The sequence below is a fragment of the Plecotus auritus genome, assembly GCF_963455305.1.
Source record: "Plecotus auritus genome assembly, chromosome: 10".
In the NCBI taxonomy this organism is placed as follows: Eukaryota; Metazoa; Chordata; class Mammalia; order Chiroptera; family Vespertilionidae; genus Plecotus; species Plecotus auritus.
This window is the reverse complement of record NC_137785.1, coordinates 47775060-47792273: the sequence shown is the minus strand read 5'-3', so window position 1 is coordinate 47792273 and position 17214 is coordinate 47775060. Positions and strand designations below refer to the sequence as shown.

General features: G+C 53.5%; 2 protein-coding genes across 5 annotated transcripts; both read left to right on the top strand.

Annotated features, from left to right (window-relative positions):
* The first annotated feature begins 310 nt into the window (after positions 1-310).
* Positions 311-11579, top strand: EDC4 (enhancer of mRNA decapping 4). Of its 4 annotated transcripts, none has more exons than XM_080644575.1 (29): positions 325-587; positions 3295-3451; positions 3835-3946; positions 4240-4339; positions 4602-4791; positions 4898-5045; positions 5138-5242; positions 5571-5680; positions 5763-5846; positions 5924-6019; positions 6119-6221; positions 6341-6521; positions 6614-6686; positions 6766-6857; positions 6936-7123; positions 7222-7346; positions 7439-7598; positions 7914-8347; positions 8425-8529; positions 8614-8766; positions 8852-8888; positions 9018-9195; positions 9310-9465; positions 9570-9685; positions 9790-9955; positions 10039-10225; positions 10318-10537; positions 10617-10780; positions 11022-11579. In XM_080644575.1, exons 1-29 carry the CDS (start codon positions 506-508, stop codon positions 11212-11214), a joined length of 4215 nt encoding a protein of 1404 aa, XP_080500701.1. In that variant the 5' UTR covers positions 325-505; the 3' UTR covers positions 11215-11579. The 4 variants fall into 4 exon arrangements, with proteins under 4 accessions (XP_080500702.1, XP_080500701.1, XP_080500700.1 ...); XM_080644574.1 differs by having other exon boundaries at positions 330-587; positions 7424-7598; XM_080644573.1 differs by having other exon boundaries at positions 349-587; positions 9018-9465.
* Positions 11580-11839: 260 nt separating this feature from the next.
* NRN1L (neuritin 1 like) lies at positions 11840-13446 on the top strand. The gene is made up of 3 exons (XM_080644577.1): positions 11840-12047; positions 12808-12937; positions 13054-13446. The coding sequence occupies exons 1-3, from the start codon at positions 11963-11965 to the stop codon at positions 13337-13339; spliced, it is 501 nt and encodes a 166-aa protein (XP_080500703.1). The 5' UTR covers positions 11840-11962; the 3' UTR covers positions 13340-13446.
* Positions 13447-17214: the final 3768 nt, after the last annotated feature.

The following is a 17214-nucleotide window of genomic DNA, read 5'->3' as shown; positions in this document are numbered from 1 at the left end:
ATCCTGGGTCCCCTCATTTCCTAAAGAGGAAAGCGAGACTCCTGCTAATTCAGCTTGTTCTTGGAGAGGTTTGACTACAGCCTGAGTGGCGGAATTGACCGGGTCCTAGGCCCATCATGAGTCCATGCCTTGGGAGTGGGCATGGACCGGGCGGGATAGCAAGGCTTTCTTCTGCCTCAACCCTGCGAAACTCACCGGCCCCGCTGGCACTGAGGCGGGATAGCGGAGGGAGACTGCTTCAGGAGGAGTGAGGCATCCGCTCTCGGCCCGGAACCTTTCTTCTCCAGTCCGAGCAGATTCCGGGAGCCCAGGCTCGGCGGGCCGGAAGTGGAGGCGGTTGGTGCGATTGGAGGGGCTCAGGGGCTTGGTGCGGGCCGCTGTTTGTGCGGGTGGACTCATTGTAGTGACCTGCGTGCCGTGTCTGGTCCCTGCGCGACTGTGTTCGGCTGGTGCGTGGCGGCAGCGAAACGAACGCGGCGCGTTCAGGGCGCTTGTGGCTGGGCCTATGGCCTCCTGCGCGAGCATCGACATAGAGGACGCCACGCAGCACCTACGGGACATTCTCAAGCTGGACCGGCCCGCGGGAGGTGAGCCAGGACAGCGCGGGTGGGCCCTCGCCGAGGGGCAGAGGGGCGGCTCGAGCCAGGCTCGCCCTCAGGGCCTGCAGGCCCCTCCAGACCGGCTCTGCACCCTCCGGGCTGGTGAGGGCAGACGATGGTTAGAGCGGTAAACCCCTAAGCATGTTCCCAGAAGGGCGCAGACCCCCCGTGCGAACCCTCCACACCCCACCCCAGTGACGGGCCTTTTTGCCTCGTCCTTCAGCGTCTCGGCTGAAGGTGAGGCTCCTTCTCTTAATCCGCAGGGCCCCTTTGGTTTCTTGGCCCTAAGGTCTCTAGTGTTCATGGTACTGGTCTAAGTTCCCAACCCGCTTGCCTTAGTTCTGAGGCCTAGTCCGTGCTCTGTACGTTGAGTTGTGTCAGAACTAGGAGCTGTGCTGAGGAGCTGTGGATCCCCTCTGTAACTTGCCCTTCCCTCTAAAATATAGACTTTAGGCATGCTTTCCGAAACTTTTCTGGAGAAAAGTGGCCACTCCCAATTCTGTGTCCTTTCTGGGATTAAGGCAAATCACAGACTGCATGGCTCTGATTGAATTAGGCTACAAACATTTGCCAGTCCTGGTTTATTTCCTTTCTTTTAAACTTTTTTTGGGCTTGCAGTGATACTTCATTTTTTTTTTTTTTTTCTATGTAGGAGAAATATACTACTACTCAACCTCTCCTGTAAGGTTGGCAGCCCTGAGAACTCCTTTCATGTAGCATGTTATGCAGTGATACTTCAGAGCTGCTTCTGCCCTGGGGAGCCTATAATGCTGTTGACAATGAAAGAGAGGAGTGTTTTGGTCTTTTGATGGGTATAGGGTGGGTGGGGTGGGGACTGGAGAGTGCCTGAGAACAGGTCTGAGAAAGAAGACAATGTTTAGGTTTTGTAATATGAACAGTTTAGTGTCAGGAAGGCATTCACAAAAAGGAAATAGCATGTGTGAAGGTACCAAAGTTTCCTGACAGGTTCAGCGATCTGTGAAGTTGTAGTGGTTGAAAGACCAGCTGTTGATGGTGGTTTAGGTGTGCAGTGTCCAGAGCTGAGAACTGGTGTTTCCTAAGACCCTGTTCTTCTTCTTCTTCTTCTTTTTTTTTTAATTGATTTCAGAGAGGAAGGGAGAGGGAGAGAGAGATAGAAACATCAAAGATGAGAGAGAATCGTTATCAGCTGCCTCCTGCACACCCCCTACTGGGGATTGAACCCGCAACCTGGGCATGTGCCCTTGATGGTAATCGAACCAAGGACTCTTCATTCAGTCCACAGGCCGACGCTCTATCCACTGAGCCAAACCAGCCAGGGCCCTCAGACCCTGTTCTTAAACCTGCTGGGAGGCCCAAACTGGCTGCTACTGCAGCAGGCACTGGTGCTCACTCTGGGTGGGGTTAACTACTGCCTGTTTCCTGAGAAAATCCATCTGCTGCCTGGAACCACTGAGCCCTTTGCACCAGTCCTGGAGTGTGCTCCCTTTACTCATGAGCTTGGCTTGGGCCTTTCATGCTCATCCGCTGCTAGGGAGACTAGACTCCACAAAGGTTTGGTAGAGCATGGCATGGCCAAGCTTGTGCAGTTTGTTTGTCCTCATGATAGCCTTCCTGGGAGGGAGAGTGGTCAGCTAACCCCTGCGCAGCTAAGGTGGCTCTGATCCAAGTGAAGTGGTCTGGAGACTTCTTTTCTGAACTCCTTGTTTATTGATTGATACTTGATTCTCCTGTTTGCCAAGGAGCTCTGGCTTGTCTCCTGTCACTGGAGGACCATGTCAGACCCCAGACTTTTTTGTCCCTAGAAACTTGATGTGATCCAGAATGTGGAACCCTAGTCTCCTTGCCACCTGGGAGTTTTGGAGTGGTGTCCGAGCCTAGGAGGGTGGTTGAAACTCAATGAATGGCAAACAACTAAAATGCTGTCTTTCCTGACTCAACACACTACCCCATCGTTTCTCTCTTCTTTGTCCATCTCTTCATGTTCATTCATCCTTTGTTTACCTGCCCAAGGAAGCTACTTCTGAGCCATTTCTCTGTGGGGCAGGCTCCTTTCTTCCGTACTTCCACATCTTATCACTTCCCTTCCATGCCTTAGGAGCCATCCTTTCTTCTCCAACCCCTGCCACTAGACTCTAGGCCCTGGTATCTCTCACCCAGATTCTCAACTATTCTGCATACTGCCTTAGAGCAATGAGCCCTCTGGCCATTGCTGACCATGTCACCTTCCCTTTAAAAACTCTTGTGGCTCTCATCGCCACAGGGAGAATCTAAGCACCTCACCCTCATACCTGAGACCTCTGGAGCCTTGTTTTCCCTTCATCCTTCCCATGTTTGTGTGTTCTAGCTACACTGGCTTTGATGGCAACTCTTCTATGAAATCTGTCTTGACCCTTCCCATGCCCTCCCTCACGTACACATAGTCCTTCTGTGTTGACTCACTCGGGCCTGAGTAGTAATTGGCCTTAGAGGGTTCTTGATGGCTTGCACCCCGCTCCCAGGTAGAAGAGCCTAATGCTTATTCTTAGTCCTGGTATACATTGGGTTCACCTTAAATGTTATGGAATGAGAGATGAACAAAGGGCCTTCCTTCTCATAGACATGTCTCAGTTGAGTGTTTCTAGAGTACCTTATGGTTCTGGAGGGAGGCTCTGCAGGAGGAGAGGTCAGTAGGCAGGTGGAACAACCTCATGATAGTGGTCCTACCTGTCCTCAGGCCCCAGTGCAGAGAGCCAGCGGCCATCTAATACCTACAATGGTGACCTCAATGGGCTCCTGGTCCCAGACCCCCTCTGCTCAGGGGATGGTACTTCAGCAAACAAGCCTGGTCTCCGATCCAAGCCATCCATTAACCTGCAGGAGAAGCAGGTCATGTGAGTACCTGGGAGATTAGTGGTGGTGATGGCATCTTTGGAGTGTCTGTTAACTGAAGGCATAAGATGGGGTGAGAGAAGGGCTAGCAGCCTCTGCTGCTCCCACACTAGATGTCCTGGGATGGAACACAACCACATTGAGCTTGCCCTAGGATGAGGGATGAGGACAACCTCAAGGGCTTGGCCTGGATCTAAAGTTTAGGTGCCTGAGTTAGCATTCCCAAGGAGAGAGGTGAGCTACCAGTCTGGGGACCAGTGGACCCAGAGCTGTGCACCTGGGATTGGACACCTTCCCCATGGTAGCTGTATCCTCTCCACATTCCAACCCTGCCTATTGAGACTCTGGGTAAACAAGAGTCAAGCTTGTGCACCCCTCCCCGCAGCTGCCTCTCAGGAGATGACAGCTCTACCTGCATTGGGATTTTGGCCAAGGAGGTGGAGATTGTGGCCAGCAGTGACTCCAGCATCTCGAGCAAGGCACGGGGGAGCAACAAGGTACTAGGATGTTGTGGCATGTATGGTGGATGGGGCACACAGTCTCTTCCTCTCCACTTCCATGCTGCTAGTTCCTATGGGGACCACCTTAACAGGCAGGTAGTGTGCCCCAGTCTTAGGAAGCCAGAGTTGGCTACCAACTCTCTGGGAATCTGGCCCCAGGAGTTGTGATTGGGTGGCTGGGCTTGCACATGCAGCCTCTGCTGTCCCCAGGGATGCTGGGGAGCACCTAAGCTCTGGGAAAGCTGCCCCAGCCCTCAGCTTCTACGACCTTCCTCACCCTTGGTTCTCAGGTGAAAATCCAGCCTGTCGCCAAGTATGATTGGGAGCAGAAATACTACTATGGCAACCTGATTGCTGTGTCCAACTCCTTCTTGGCCTATGCCATTCGGGGTGAGTTGGGTCAAGGGAGAGGAGGGAAGTGTTCTGCCAGAAGCTCCAGAGATGCAGATTCAGTATAAGGCCATTCAGCCCACTCAACCCACTCAGATGTTAGGGATACAATGGAAGTCATGTCTCTGCCAGGCCTTGGGGAGCCAAGTGGAAAAACCAAGCTTGAGATTGGTGGTAACACTGAGGTGGGCAAGGGCAGAGCTTCTCTGCTGCTGCCTGGGCCTAGACACTCACTTATGGCCAACCACTGTCCTGATTCCAGCTGCCAACAATGGCTCAGCGATGGTGCGGGTGATCAGTGTCAGCACTTCGGAGCGGACCCTGTTGAAGGGCTTCACAGGCAGTGTGGCTGACCTGGCCTTCGCACACGTCAACTCCCCACAGCTGGCCTGCCTAGATGAGGCAGGAAACCTGTTCGTGTGGCACTTGGCTCTGGTCAATGGCAAAATTCAGTATCCTTTCCTTGGGATGGAATGGGGGACTGAAAAAAGGTGGGCAGAGCTGGAGATCCCAGACACACTCATCATCCACTTGTCTAATCCTTAATACCCCACTTAGAGAAGAGATTTTGGTCCATATCCGGCAGCCAGAGGGTACGCCACTGAATCACTTCCGTAGGATCATCTGGTGCCCCTTCATTCCCGAGGAGAGTGAAGATTGCTGTGAAGAGGGCAGCCCAATGGTGGCCCTGTTGCATGAGGACCGGGTAAGGAGGCTGGGCATGGGGGGGTGGGGGGTGGAGATAGAGCAGCCATGGTGTGGGCATGGGCTGAACACTCACCTCTCTGTACCCTCCAGGCTGAGGTGTGGAACCTGGACATGCTCCGTTCCAACCACAGCACCTGGCCCGTGGATGTCAGCCAAATCAAGCAGGGCTTCATCATGGTAAAAGGCCACAGCACAGTAAGCCTGCAACTGACTGCCTCCCTTCTCTTCCCCTTTTCTTATGTCCCTCATCTATTCCTCATACCGTAGCTGCTCAGATAGCTTTACTGGCATTCTGCCCATGGGGACGCGGATCACAAAGTAACCTTTACCTGGGGAGCTCACGCCTAATGTGCACCCCATGAGTCTAGTCTTCTTTATGACCCCCCCTCCCAATTATTCAGTCTTTCACACAAACGTGCAGATCCACTTTGGGTCAGGCCAGCTCACTGTCATTCTCATCTGAAATAGGCTTGCTCCCACCTCTAGTCAGGTGGTAAAGCAAGGCTCTTTGGGTTCTTCCCAGTACCTGAGTGAAGGGGCCCTCTCACCTGATGGGACTGTCCTGGCTACAGCAAGCCATGATGGCTTTGTCAAGTTCTGGCAGATCTACATTGAGGGGCAGGACGAGCCAAGGTAAGGCAGGAGCTGAGGGACCAGGAACCCCCAGGTAGGGGACTAGATCACCTACTCAGGTTCCTCATCTGCCTGCTTGCAGATGTCTGCATGAGTTAAAGCCTCATGATGGGCGGCCACTGTCCTGCCTCCTATTTTGTGACAACCACAAGAAACAGGACCCTGAGTGAGTGAGTGGGCAAGCGGGTGGTGCGCTAGACCTTGGGCTCCCAGCCAGTCACTCAGTGTCTTATTGCTTTGCAGGGTCCCTTTCTGGAGATTTCTCATTACTGGTGCTGACCAGAATCAGGAGTTAAAGATGTGGTGCACAGTGTCTTGGACCTGCCTGCAGACCATTCGGTAAGCACAAGCTGGGGAGCTGGACAGGGGTAGCAGGGTTGGGGATGTGAGTTCTTTCCACTCTCTTAGGCTCATTCATCCTGCCTTGTGGCCTCCCAGTTTCTCCCCAGATATCTTCAGCTCAGTGAGTGTGCCCCCTAGCCTCAAAGTTTGCTTGGACCTCTCAGCAGAATACCTGATTCTCAGCGATGTACAACGGAAGGTAGACTGCATTGGGGACACCCTGGGCAAAGTTGGTATCATCGGGGCAGGTAGGGATATGTGGTATATCCACAGCCTTCACAGCCCCTGAGCTCAGCTGTGAATTCGCTGCCTATGCAGGTCCTTTACGTGATGGAGCTGCTGCAGAACCAGGAAGAAGGCCGTGCCTGCTTCAGTTCCATCTCTGAGTTCCTGCTCACCCACCCTGTACTGAGCTTCGGTATCCAGGTGGTGAGTCGCTGCCGGCTGCGGCACACGGAAGTGCTGCCTGCTGAGGAAGAGAATGACAGCCTTGGGGCTGGTAAGCTGCTCAGGGTCGGGATATATGTTGGGATGTAGGGAGTGCCAAGGCACAGAGGGCCAGGGGTTTAGTTGTCCACACTGTCCTTGCAGATGGGACCCACGGAGCTGGTGCCATGGAGTCTGCAGCCGGTGTGCTCATCAAGCTCTTCTGTGTGCATACTAAGTGAGTGTGCCCTGTCTGTGACCCTCCTCACCCTACTGACTTTGGCCCCTTTGAGCCCTCTCCTATTCTTTTCCTGAAGGGCATTACAAGATGTGCAGATCCGCTTCCAGCCACAGCTGAACCCTGATGTGGTGGCCCCGCTCCCCACCCACACTGCCCATGAGGATTTTGGTGAGTAAGGGGTGAGAGGGAAGCAGGTTAAAGTGGCCAGGGTCTGAGATCTGATTAAAGTGGCAGATTTCCCCACAGCATTTGGAGAATCTCGGCCTGAACTGGGCTCTGAGGGCCTGAGTTCAGCTACTCACGGCTCCCAGCCTGATCTCCGACGCATTGTGGAGCTACCTGCACCCGCCGACTTCCTTAGTCTGAGCAGCGAGACCAAGCCCAAGTTGATGACACCTGACGCCTTCATGACACCTAGCACCTCCTTACAACAGGTGTGCTGGGGCTGGGGCTTGGGGATTAGGGCTTAGGGCAGGGGGACCTGGGAATCCCTACCCATAGGCCACAGCTCTTACTCTCTGCATCTCCCCAGATTGCTTCATCCCCTAGTAATAGCAGCAGCAGCAGTAGCAGCAGCAGCAGCAGCAGCAGCAGCTCCTCTCTTACAGCTGTATCTGCCATGAGCAGTACCTCAGCTGTGGACCCCTCCTTGCCCAGGTGAAGTGAGGGTCAGAGTTGGGGGATGGCGAGGGCTGGTGCCAGCTGATGCCAAGCTCTGGCTGCTTATGCCTTAGCCTTCCTGCCATCAGGCCACCTGAGGAGCTGACCTTGAGCCCCAAGCTGCAGCTGGATGGCAGTCTGACAATGAGCAGCAGCGGCGGCAGCAGCCTGCAGGCAAGCCCACGCAGCCTCCTGCCCAGCCTGCTCCCAGGTCCAGCTGACAAATTGACTCCCAAAGGGCCTGGACAGGTGCGTGAGTGTGAAATGCAGGTTAGCAGGTGTATAACATCAGGAAGGTCAGAGCAGTCTTCTCCTATAGCACCCTGTCTGCTTGTCCTGTTCTGCCTCAAGTGGCCCATATTTCCCTTGAGGTCATCTCAGCCTCCCATATTCCCTGCAGGGCAGCTCCTCAGCTTATCCATTCCCACCTCCTCTCCTCCTGAGCTGTGGCTGTCTTTTACTGCATCCTCCTTCCCCACATCACTGCAAACACCAGTGCCTCATCTCTGTGTTTCCCCCACCCCTATTTCCTTCCATCTAAGTCCCCATTTTGGCCCACTTCAGGTACCTACTGCTGCCTCTGCACTCTCCCTGGAGCTGCAGGAAGTAGAGCCCTTGGGGCTACCCCAGGCTTCCCCCAGCCGTACCCGCTCTCCCGATGTTATCTCCTCGGCTTCCACTGCCCTGTCCCAGGACATCCCTGAGATCGCATCTGAGGCCCTGTCCCGTGGCTTTGGCTCCTCTGCTCCTGAGGACCTTGAGCCAAACAGTATGGCCTCAGCTGCCTCTGCACTACATCTGCTGTCCCCACGGCCCCGTCCAGGGCCTGAGCTTGGCCCGCAGCTTAGCCTGGATGGAGGCCCGGGGGATGGGGATCGGCATAGTACCCCTTCTCTTCTGGAGGCAGCCTTGACCCAGGAGGCCACAGCCCCTGACAGTCAGGTCTGGCCAACAGCACCAGACATTACTCGGGAGACCTGCAGCAGTCTCGCAGAAAGGTGAGGAGCTTGGGAGGGGAAAAGTATACTGATGGTAAGAGTTTCAGATAGTCATCTGAGTCGGCCTGTCCTCCCAGCCCCAGGAATGGCCTTCAGGAAAAGCATAAGAGCTTGGCCTTCCACCGACCACCTTATCACTTGCTGCAGCAACATGACAGCCAGGACACCAGCGCTGAACAAAGGTAGATGCCACTCCACACCCTTTCTCTCACAAGGGAGGGCCAGCAAGTGGTAGGCACTTAGGCCCCTCTCTCCCCTTTTCACAGTGACCACGATGATGAGGTGGCCAGCCTTGCCTCTGCTGCAGGGGGCTTTAGCACCAAAGTTCCCACTCCACGACTGCCTGCCAAGGACTGGAAGACTAAGGGATCCCCTCGGACCTCTCCCAAGCTCAAGAGGAAGGGCAAAAAGGATGACGGGTAGGAGAGGTCCTGGGGCCAGGGAGAGGGGTGGTCCCTAGGCTGTCTGCATGACTTGGCCTGAGGTGCTTCTCGCCTATGGCAGGGATTCAGCTGTGGGATCCCGGCTCACGGAGCACCAGGTGAGTGAACAAATACCCTTTCTACTTCTAGGACTCCTCTCTCAGGGTGGGGAGGAGCTCTGGGCCATTCCCTAGTCCAGTGTGCGGGGACAGGTGGGGTAGGCATGTGATTGTTGGTGCTACTGGCAGGTGGCAGAGCCCCCTGAGGACTGGCCAGCACTAATTTGGCAACAGCAGAGAGAGCTGGCGGAGCTGCGGCGCAGCCAAGAAGAGCTGCTGCAGCGTCTGTGCACCCAACTCGAAGGCCTGCAGAGCACCGTCACAGGCCACGTGGAACGTGCCCTCGAGTCTCGGCATGAACAGGAGCGTATCCTTATGGGAAATTACCCAGCATGGCAGAGGGGTATGGGCAGCTGCAGCATTCTTAGACCTAGAAGGGAAATGGGACCTGCTCCAGGCCTGTTCCTTAGCTATAATACAGAGCGGCGGCTGGAGCGGGCACTGGCCGAGGGGCAGCAACGGGGTGGGCAGCTGCAGGAACAGCTGACACAACAGCTGTCCCAGGCACTGTCTTCAGCTGTGGCTGGGCGACTAGAGCGTAGCATACGGGATGAGATCAAGAAGACGGTGCCTCCATGTGAGTTTTACATGGAGATTTCTGGATGGGCTGCGTGGGAGTGGGCCCCCTACTTGTCAAGCTTATTCTCATGGCTCCATCTCTCCCTCCGCACCCTGCCCCAGGTGTCTCTAGGAGTCTGGAGCCTGTGGCAGGCCAACTGAACACCTCAGTGGCCACCAAGCTCACAGCTGTGGAGGGTAGCATGAAAGAGAATATCTCCAAGCTGCTGAAGTCCAAGGTGCTAAAGGGTCAAAGATGAAGGAGGTTGGTGGTTGGTGGGGTTGGTCAGGCCAGCTTGGGCTCAGGCTTTTGGCTTGGCCCGGCCCCTCCCTCTACCCCCAGAACTTGACAGATGCCATCGCCCGAGCAGCTGCAGACACGTTACAGGGGCCCATGCAGGCCGCCTACCGTGAAGCCTTCCAGAGTGTGGTGCTGCCTGCCTTTGAGAAGAGCTGCCAGGCTATGTTCCAGCAGATCAATGATAGTTTCCGACTGGGCACACAGGAATGTGAGTGGAGTCATATGCTCCAAGGTGGAGGGGCTATCCTCTTCTTCCCCATTGCTTTCATAGCCCCCATGGTCAACTTTCAGACTTGCAACAGCTAGAGAGCCACATGAAGAGCCGGAAGGTGCGAGAGCAGGAGGCGAGGGAGCCTGTATTAGCTCAGCTGCGGGGCCTGGTCAGCACACTGCAGGGCGCCACTGAGCAGATGGCAGCCACTGTGTCCAGCAGTGTTCGGGCTGAGGTGCAGCACCAGCTGCATGTGGCTGTGGGCAGGTGTGTGGGTAGGGTACTGGGCAAGGTGGTAGGTTTGGAAAGGGCCACACCGGACTCCCTATCTACTTCATCTCCCTCATTTCCCTTTGCAGCCTGCAGGAGTCCATTTTAGCACAGGTACAGCGCATTGTTAAGGGTGAGGTGAGCGTGGCACTCAAGGAGCAGCAGGCCGCCGTCACCTCTAGCATCATGCAGGCCATGCGCTCAGCTGCTGGCACACCTGTCCCTGCTACCCACCTCGATTGCCAGGCCCAGCAAGCCCATATCCTGCAGCTGCTGCAGCAGGGCCACCTCAATCAGGCCTTCCAGCAGGTATGCTAGGCATTAGGCCCAGCTAAGGCTCAGGTGTCTCGTGACAAGGCCCACACAATAAATGCTAATCTCTACCCAGGCCCTGACAGCTGCTGACCTGAACCTGGTGCTGTACGTTTGTGAAACTGTGGACCCGGGCCAGGTTTTTGGGCAGCCACCCTGCCCACTCTCCCAGCCTGTGCTCCTTTCCCTCATCCAGCAGCTGGCCTCTGACCTTGGCACTCGAACTGACCTCAAGCTAAGGTGAGTGGGCGCATTTGGACCAGGAGATGGGCTCAGGTGGAGGTGGGGGAACAGTTCAAAGCAGAGACTCCAACTCTAGCTTGACTCCCTCCCTAATTCTCTCCACCAGTTCCTTTTGCCTCCACCCGTCTCGGGCCTGGAGGGTTCCTTTGTCAGGCATCCCTCTCTGCCTCAGTGCCACCAGGTGGCGCTCCCATCTGCTGGAGCCCACCTGTAGCCTGTACCTTTCCTCTGTCCTCAGCTACTTGGAAGAGGCTGTGATGCATCTGGACCACAGTGACCCTATCACTCGGGACCACATGGGCTCCGTCATGGCCCAGGTGCGCCAGAAGCTCTTCCAGTTCCTGCAGGCCGAACCACACAATTCACTTGGCAAAGTGGCCCGGCGTCTCAGCCTCATGTTGCATGGCCTTGTGACCCCCGGCCTCCCTTAGCTAAGCCTGCCTTGCCCTGGGGTGGGGTGGCACTGAAGGCCAGTAGACAGGCCTAGGCCAAAGCAGGGTCATGTCTGTTCTTTACCTGCTCAGGCTTCCACCACTGCACCTCTGAGGTGGTTGAGGGGGTGAGCACTGGCTGTGGTCTACAGGTTATGGTAGCCAGCAGGTTTAGGCTGGGCCCAGGGTGGGTATTGTGCCTTCTTGGGTTCTGCCATGCCTGGAGCATGACCCCCCGAGATTGTGACACCACTTGAGTTGAATTTTCCATTTTCCTTTTTACCTCTGTTTTGGATCTTTTTGTTTTTGAAAAACATTAAGGAATTCAATTAAATGCTTTTGGAATAAAATGGAATATGTGTGCTTTTGGTGTGTCTTTGGAGTGACTTTGATAACTGCTCTGTATTCCCTGGCCTCTCTTCTCCTTTCGTGGAGCTCTGTCAAGGCCAACCCACTCCACGGTCCTGGCCACCCATCCTCATCCGCTTTCCTACATCTCCCCTCTCCATCCCTGGGGCAAGGGCCCTGGGCTCAGCTTAGCACAGCAGTGATCCCCTGGGCTCTCATCTCTAGGGTCCTTCTTTGTCAACTTGCCTACTGATTTGCCTACTGGTGGTGGGGCTGCCTGCTGGCTTTGAAGCCCCGCCCCCAGCTCCCATCCAATCACAGTCCCTCCTTCCCGAGGCTGGGCTGAAGGGCTGTACTCCAAGCGGAGCTTCTAGTTCTGGCACTAGGCTCCCAGCCAGGGATGATGCTCTGCTGCTGCTGTCACCACTGCCAGCGACTGCCCCGAGCGGTGGGGCTGTTGCTGCTGCTGCTGTTACCACCACTCGGTGAGTGCAGGTGTACTAGACCTGGGCCTTACACCCTTTCATCAGGCTGGGTTTAGGGTGTGGGGAGCTGGGGCACAACCTTCCTGAGCTCTGGGAGCCAGTGTGGCAAGGAGATGCAAGGGCTCCATGGAGGGAATAATGTGTACCCGTGTCTTTAGAACTGAAAGGGGTGTGAACTGAGCCCTGGTTGTGGGGGAAGGACCTCAAAATTTCACAGCCTCCATTCTGATAAAGGGAAGACATAGCCTTTGGTGAGACTCAGACCAGCTTTGGGATCCCCTGAGGTCTTCTGTTAGGATCTGGCCTGGATCCTGACACCCTCTATCCTGCCCTACCTGTCTGAAAATACTTGTTTTGGATGGGGTGGGAAAACCAAGCAAAGTTTGTCTGGACTGCAGAGAGACTGGATGGTGCTGGGGAGGGGAAGTGTGGCCCTGGACCCTGTCCCCCTTTATCTTGTCCTGGCTCCTTCACTTGGATCATCTTTACCCAACTTGGGGCTTCAGAAGCTCCAGAAGCTCAGAGGAAGAGCTGACCCCTGGGATGTGAGGACACTACCCTGCCTTCCTCCACATTGACTCTGTTCAGTCCCACCTAGAACAGAGCCCAGGCAGGTGATCCCTAGATGTGCCTCTCATTTCCCTGGGGTACCTCTTTCACGCTGAGTCATGTCCCCAAAGCTTGCCAGAGTAAATAAGCCCCTGGGGGTTGGGAGGTGGGCCAGTTCATCCTATCAATTATTTTCCACCCCTACCCCCAGTCCTTTTATCTCCCCTGGAGGCAGCCGCTGTGGGCCAAAGCCGCTGTGACATATACCAGGGCTTCGCCAAGTGTCTCATCCGCTTGGGGGATGGCATGAGTCACGGAAGCGAGCTGGAGACCATCTGCAGGTAAGAGCAGGTGCAAGGACAGCAGCCTGACCCTCTCTACTCTCGGTGCCTGAACCTCTTCCCATTCCAAAGCCTCCTTGTCCCACCTAACTCCCCTAATCCCATGTCCTGAACAGGTCTTGGAATGACTTCCACATCTGCGCCTCTCAAGTTCTGTCGGGTTGCCCGAAGGAGGCGGCTGCTGTGTGGGAGTCACTACAGCAAGAAGCTCGTCAGACCCCGCACCCAGATAACTTGCACACTCTGTGTGGCAGCCCTGTGCACGTCTGGGAGCATGGTGCAGGCCCCGAGACCAACCAGGAGACACTGAGGGGGACAGCACCTGCCCTAACCCCAGCCCCTGCTCCCCTGCTGCTGGCGGCTGCTCTGGCATTTGTTTGCCTCCTGGGGCCTCTGGCGTAGCCATTGGGGTCAAGTAGCAGTGCCTCTGCTGCCACCCCAGCTCTGATGGCTGTTCTCGAAGCTCTGTAAGGTGCATTCAGCTTTCATTAAAGGTATTTATATTTGTACTGAGCTCCTTCCTTTCTTCTGGCTGCTCACTGCCTGACTGAGACGGAGGCCTCCAGAAGCTGATCCCCAAGACAGAATGGGCAGGGCCCAAGGCTGCCACAGGGGATTCCATCTTTCTCCTTGCAAACACTCATTTCCCAGGGGCAGTGCTGAGCTTTCCATTACGTGCAGGTTCCAGGACCTCTAGTGGTCTGTCCTCCCAGGTTGGTATTCCTAGCCCTACCTGGCCCCTAGGGAACCTGTGAGGTGGTGGAGTGTCTCACCCTACTCCCCACTATGGCCACCCCCGCCCCCCAGCTTCATTCTAGCCTCCAGATTCCTGACCATCTCATCTCCTCCTCTGCTGAACTGCCACCTTAGCCTTTAAGTCAACTCAAAGTAAGTGCTTTGTCCTCTTCCTCTCTGGGGTTGTGTCCATCTGAGGGGAGCCTGTTTCAGAAGGTGGGGAGCCCCTGTTGGAATTTACACTCAGTTCCCCAAGGTGGCCTGGAGCTGCTGAAACTGCAGTCACAATGAGGGTTCCCCTGGCCTCTGCTCCCCACAAGCCTGTTCTTTGAGAAGAGGTGTACAGTGTGAAACCAAAACAATCCCAGAAGGCATTCTGGAAGCATGGAATGGGAGTGTGGTGTGAGGTGCCCCTGTTCATCCTGGAGGAGAGGAAGAGCAAGATTCAGCATGGGCACATTCTGAGGGAAGGAGGGTGAGATCCTCCTTTGTTCAGTCTCCTACCACCAGCACCAGGACCCTATTTCAAACCACCACCCCACAGTGGGCACTGCATGGCCTCCTCACTGGCTTCTACTCTCCCTCCCTCGGCTTTATTCTCCATTTTCTATATTGAAAAACTGATTCTGCTGTTAAGCTTCTTCTCATTGTCTAGGAGGCCCTACATAAGCCAGCTCTGCCCACAGTTTATCAGTCTACTCAACTCCCCTCTGTAGCTACACAGAGGAGAGGAGTGATCTACCTATCCAGCCCCTGGGGTCAGGGGAGGCTTCAGAGAAGGAGCATGATAGGGACAATAGGAGGTAAGGATGGAGGCTTACAAGTGGTGGAGATGTGGGGCTGATTTGGAGAGGGCATTACAAGAGGGGCCCAAAAGAATCAATTGTGAGGGAGAGAGAGATGGGTGGGAACCCATATCAAGGCAGGCCAGATTTACACTAAAGCCCATCCTGGGAGGCTGTGCCCTCAGGACAGAATCAGGCCTGAGAGGACCCTTGCAGAGGCTCCAGAGTGACAAGTGCTTCCAGAGACCTCCACCCACATAGGTAGGAGTCCTACTTCAATCCATGCTTCCCAAATACCATCCCATTCCAATTAGGTCAGGTGCTTCCATTAACTCCCCCTCTGCCCCATCTTTGCTCCTGTGCTTTATTTGCCTGTACTTTTATCCCCACTTCTCTCTCCACCAGCACTCCCCATCTTCTATCACCTGAAGGAGAAAGTTCAGAAAAAAAAAACACTCCCAGATCTGCCCCTCTTTGATAACCAGCATTTTCCAGAAGAAAAGACCATACTTTTGTTCCTCTGGGTCTTTGTACATCTATTCTCTGTACCCTTCCCCATTTTCTCCTGGTGAACTTCTTTCTTGTTCATTATCACCTCCTCCAGGAAATACTTTCTACTCTGACTCCAAGCTGAATCAGCAGCCTCCTACAGGTCCACATAGCTCGCTGGCTCTCGTCTATCTCAGTACTGATAGCACTAGCTTATTACTGTCTGGGTCTGGGTCAGAATTCCTGTCTATGTACTCCCCAAGGGTCCTCTTTGTATCTCTACTACCCGATCTAGGGCTGGGTATAAAGAATATACTTGTGGGAGGTGTGGAATGAAAGATAGAATCTCTAAGTCCAGCATAGGAAGTGTTACAGTCAGCAAGCTCTTGGGCTGAGAATGTCTGACATACTGTCAGAAGGGATGGTGCTGGGGCTCCAGACCCCAAAAGTCTTCCCAGAGCCACTCTTGATAGCAGGGGCTGACTGCTCTGGCCAGCCACAGCAGGGATTACCATCCTGCTTCTGTGACCTACTTTTGCCTGGTGTTTGCTCCCTAAATCCTTGCTCTTCCCTGGAATTGAGTGACCTGGAGTGTGTGTGTGGGTTTGGTGGTGGGGACAGAATCTGCTCTCTGGCTAGGGGCTTAAGAGCTTTGTGTATTTTATCCCAAAGCTGGAGGAGAGGGGTAAGCTGATAGTCATACAGACTGGACCCTGGATACAGCTGCCCAGGCCAGAGCATCATGGGGGCAGTGTTTCTCACATTTGCAGCTCTGCAGACACGGAACAACCCTAGTGGTTAGAACATCGGCCTGCCAACTGAAGGGTTGCAGGTTCGATTCCAGTCAAGGGCACATAACCTCAGTTGCAAGCTCCATCACTGGCAACTAGTTGATGTGTCTTACATCCATATTTCTCTGTCTGTCTCTCCCTCTCCTTTCCATTCTATAAAAATTAATTGAAAAAATATCCTTGGGTGAGGATTAACAAAAACAGTTCATAATTCCCTACTAAATAAAACAGACAAAATGATATTTATTGCTGTTAATTCACTTTTAGGTTTAAAGTATAACATTAGCTTATATCAGTGATTTTCAACCTTTTTCATCTCATGACACAATCTAATTACTAAAATTCTTCAGCACACCAAAAAATATATTTTTTGCCATTCTGACAAAAAAATTGTTATAGCCTGGTCAGGTGTGGCTTAGTGGTTGAGCGACCTAGGAACCAGGAGGTCATAGTTCGATTCTAGGTCAGGGCACATGCTTGGGTTTTGGGCTCCATTCCTGTCAGGGAGTGTACAGGAGGCAGCCAATTAATGATTCTCTCTCATCATTGATGTTTTTATCTCTCTCTTCCTTTTTTAAAAAAATATATTTTTATTGATTTCAGAGAGAAAGGAAGAGGGAGAGAGAGATGGAAACATCAATGATGAGAATCACTGATTGGCTGCCTCCTGCACGCCCCCTACTGGGGATCGAGCCCACAACACAGGCATGTGCCCTTGACTGGAATTGAACCTGGGACTCTTCAGTCCACAGGCCAACACTCTATCCATTGAGCCAAACCAGCTAGGGCTCTCTCTTCCTTTTGAAATCAATTTAAAAATTTAAAAATTTAAAAATTGGTATACTTTTGATTCATTCACATCAGACAGCTATTATGTTGGCTGTTGTCATTTTTTTTTTTATTTGACAATCTAAGGGAAAAGAGGTTAGTGCCCCTGGCTAAATAGGTATTGCATGTTTTAAAAATTCTTGTAGCACACTGGTTGAAAATTGCTGGCTTGTCCAGCTGGCGTGGCTCAGTGGTTGAGCATCGACCTGTGAACCAGGAGGTCACGGTTCAATTCCTGTCAGGGCACATGCCCAGGTTGTGGGCTTGATCCCCAGTGTGGGGTGTGCAGGAGGCAGCCGATCCATGATTCTCTCTCATCATTGATGTTTCTCTCTCTCCCTCTCCCTTCCTCTCTGAAATCAATAAAAATATTTTTAAAAAAGAAAATTGCTGGTTTATGTAGTCCATTAAAGACAGTTCCATGTGCGAAGTAAGTGTTCATTCAACAAAGACTTGTTAAATAAATGAACAGGCTGAAATTAGGAAGATGGATGGAGATTACAATCCTTTTATTACCTGCAGCATCTATTCCCCAGCCCTCTGCAACTTGGGTTGTTTGTAAAGTAGTGAAACAATTAAACAATTCTGATCCTATAGAGAAATTGTGAATAGTAACAAGATTTTTTTAAAAAATATTCTTGCTTTGCAG